The 3,234-nt window shown below is 43.3% G+C and overlaps 1 protein-coding gene across 2 annotated transcripts in view; it reads left to right on the plus strand.

Annotated features, from left to right (window-relative positions):
- The window catches only part of PIBF1 (progesterone immunomodulatory binding factor 1), a 227,257-nt gene that overhangs the window by 44,480 nt on the left and 179,543 nt on the right, over positions 1-3,234 (plus strand). For both annotated transcript variants that reach the window (XM_005885649.2, XM_014532881.1), the window contains exons 7-8: positions 1,000-1,108; positions 1,363-1,544. In XM_005885649.2, coding sequence (XP_005885711.1) covers positions 1,000-1,108; positions 1,363-1,544 — 291 coding nt within the window. The remainder of the gene's footprint in view (positions 1-999; positions 1,109-1,362; positions 1,545-3,234) is intronic.

Consider the following 3,234-nt stretch of genomic DNA (forward strand, 5'->3'; position numbering starts at 1 on the left):
CAGAACGACTGGGAATGACTGGTCACTATGATACACACTGACCACCAGGGGGCAAATGCTCAATTCAGGAGCTGCCCCCTGTGGTCAGTGTGCTCCCACAGGGGGAGCTCTGCTCAGCCACAAACCAGGCTGACGGCTCCCAGCACAGCAGTGATGGCAGGAGCCTCTCCCGCCTCCTCAGCAGTCCTAAGGATGTCCAGCTGCAGCTTAGACCTGGTCCCCGCTGGCAAGTGGATATCCCCCAAGGGCTCCTGGGCTACCAGAGGGATGTCTGACTGCCAGCTTAGGCCCGATCCCCCGGGAAGCGGGCCTAAGCCAGCAGGTCAACATCCCCGAGGGGTCCCAGACTACGAGAGGGCACAGGCCAGGCTGAGGAACCCCCTCGAGTGCACAGATTTTTGTGCACCAGGCCTCTAGTCCTATCTAATAAAAAGGTAATATGCAAATTAACCATCACTCCATCACAAAAATGGCGGCGCCCATAGCCGCAAGATGGTGGTGCCCAGTCCCCTCAGCCCTGCCACTGGAGTGTCTGGTCCTGTCAGCCCCATTGAGGGGAGCAGCGGCCAAGCAGCGTGGCTGGATCTGCCCCCTCACGTGGATCCAGCCTCACCACTCAGCCGCCACTGGAGTGTCCGGTCCTGTCAGCCCTGCTTGCCCCTTGCCAAGAGCAGACTCCAGGGCCCTGCTTGCCCCTGGCCACAGCGGTGAGCCAGAGAGCAGACAGAAGGACCCCCACAGAGAGCAGACAGCAGGGCCCTGCTTGTCCCTGGCCGTGGCGGCGAGCCAGAGAGCAGACAGTAGGCAGGTCCGCAGAGAGCAAAGAACCATGGGGAGCGGGCCTAAGCTCTCAGTAGGACATTCTCTAAGGGCTCCCAGATTGGAGAGGGTGCAGATCTCGCTGAGGGATGCCCCCTGTGCACGAATTTTGTGCTCCGGGCCTCTAGTATTCATTATAAAAAGTGATGTAAAATTTATATGTGTATTTGAATTTTTCAGTGAACGTGATGCACTTGAACAGGAAGTAATTGAAATAAGGAGAAAACATGAAATACTTGAAGCCTCTCATATAATTCAAGCTAAAGAAAGAACTGAATTATCGAAAGAGGTAAGCTTATAGAGTCATTTGTATTTATTGTACAGTGATGGGGGCATAGGGCAGAATTGTGGGAGGGACATTTTTCCTTTTTGATGTAGTTGCCAGAAAGAAGGGACTTTAGTAGCTGTGTTTGGATGAAAAATGGCAAGGCAAGAATTAGTCCTTTTTATGTGGTTAGTGAAAACACAAATGAAAGAAAATAACAGTAAACCTTGAAAAGCAAGACATTGCTCTGAACACTGTCTGTCTCTACGTATGTGTAGGTAGCCACCTTGCAGCAAACTGTTACTTTACTGCAGAAAGATAAAGAATATCTCAACCGCCAAAACATGGAGCTCAGTGTCCGCTGTGCCCATGAAGAGGACCGCCTTGAAAGACTTCAAGCTCAACTCGAAGAAACCAAAAAAGCTAGAGAAGAGATGTATGAGAAATATGTAACATCCAGGCAAGATTTACATTACTTCACATATAAATAGATATAAAGTAACATCAGCTTCTTGGAGGGAACTCTTGCCTTAGGGAAGAATAGTGATCTTTTTTAAGGTCTATAGGATGATGTTAAGATAATAGTTCATTTTGTATCCTTATAAGATGTTCTCTATTCTGATTTTTTTTTCTTAAGACATTTTGGCTTTTTCAACAACCAAATTTCTTTTATGTAGGGGTGTATACATATACTGTAGCCATTTTTATTTATTTTATTTTTTACAACATAACCTTTCTGATTCCCTATGACTAAGATCTCTATATAAGTATTTTTGAAAGAAAGCACATAAGTATCTCTACCGAGGTATCTTTTTTTTAAAAAATATATTTTATTGATTTTTTACAGAGAGGAAGGGAGAGGGACAGAGAGTCAGAAACATTGATCAGCTGCCTCCTGCACACCCCCTACTGGGGATGTGCCCACAACCATGGTACATGCCCTTGACCGGAATCGAACCTGGGTCCCTTCAGTCAGCAGGCCGACGCTCTATCCACTTTGCCAAACTGCTCAGGGCCCGAGGTATCTTTTTGAAGAAAATCTAACTAAGCTGACCTTTCCTAACTGAAACAAAAAGAAGAACAAGAAGACAGCACTGCATACTGTTTGAAGATACAGGCTATGGATTCAGACCCCCTCTATTTCAATTCTGTCCTCTCTCTTCAACTAGATGTACAAGCTATTAGAGTTCCCTTTGTACCAATAGCCCTTATAATCCTTGAGTTATTTGTTTTTCGCACATCAAAAACTAAAATAATTCTCCATTTTATCCTTTAAGACTTCACACATTCATACCTTTTCCCCTAGCCCAGTGGTTCTCAACCTTCTGGCCCTTTAAATACAGTTCCTCATGTTGTGACCCAACCATAAAATTATTTTCGTTGCTACTTCATAACTGTAATGTTGCTACTGTTATGAATCGTAATGTAAATATCTGATATGCAGGATGGTCTTAGGCGACCCCTGTGAAAGGGTCGTTCGACCACCAAAGGGGTCGCAACCCACAGGTTGAGAACTGCTGCCCTAGCCTGTGCTATTTTTCATGTGTGTGCTCCTGCTAATCCCCTATGTAATGCTTTGTGACTTTGCGAAGAGATCACAGTGGCTATAGTTGTGCTTTGAAGGAAAAGTTTTCTAAAGAGTCAGAGTCATTTTGTTTATATGTTTTTTTAATACAGGGTGGGACAAAAGTAGATTTACAGTTCTTATGGAAAACAATATAATAAATAATTCAATAATAAACTGTGCTTCACAAACTCACAACTGTAAACCTACTTTTGCCCCACACTGTATTATTTATTTGTCTGTCAGCCTGTACCATGCCAGTTTATATTTCTAAATGAAGGACATTCCATATGCGTCCATTTTCAAATCTCTAGCCATGCACATTAAAAACTATTAGTAAAATACTCTTTAAGATGAATAATTATTCAAAATGAGTTAACTAACATTTTATGTAGTAACTAATCCTTAAAGACAGAATGTTTAAAAGGAAATCTTAGATGGAACTAGTTGAAACAATATTTTTAGGAATTACAAAACTTTATATGTGACAGCTATGTTTTTCAAGCAGCATTATATTGAGACCATATTTGACTTATTAAAATCTTACATGAAGGGTAAATACCTGTGTGTGTGTGTGTGTATGTAT

This window comes from Myotis brandtii, unplaced genomic scaffold, assembly GCF_000412655.1.
Source record: "Myotis brandtii unplaced genomic scaffold, ASM41265v1 scaffold92, whole genome shotgun sequence".
Classification (NCBI taxonomy): domain Eukaryota; kingdom Metazoa; phylum Chordata; class Mammalia; order Chiroptera; family Vespertilionidae; genus Myotis; species Myotis brandtii.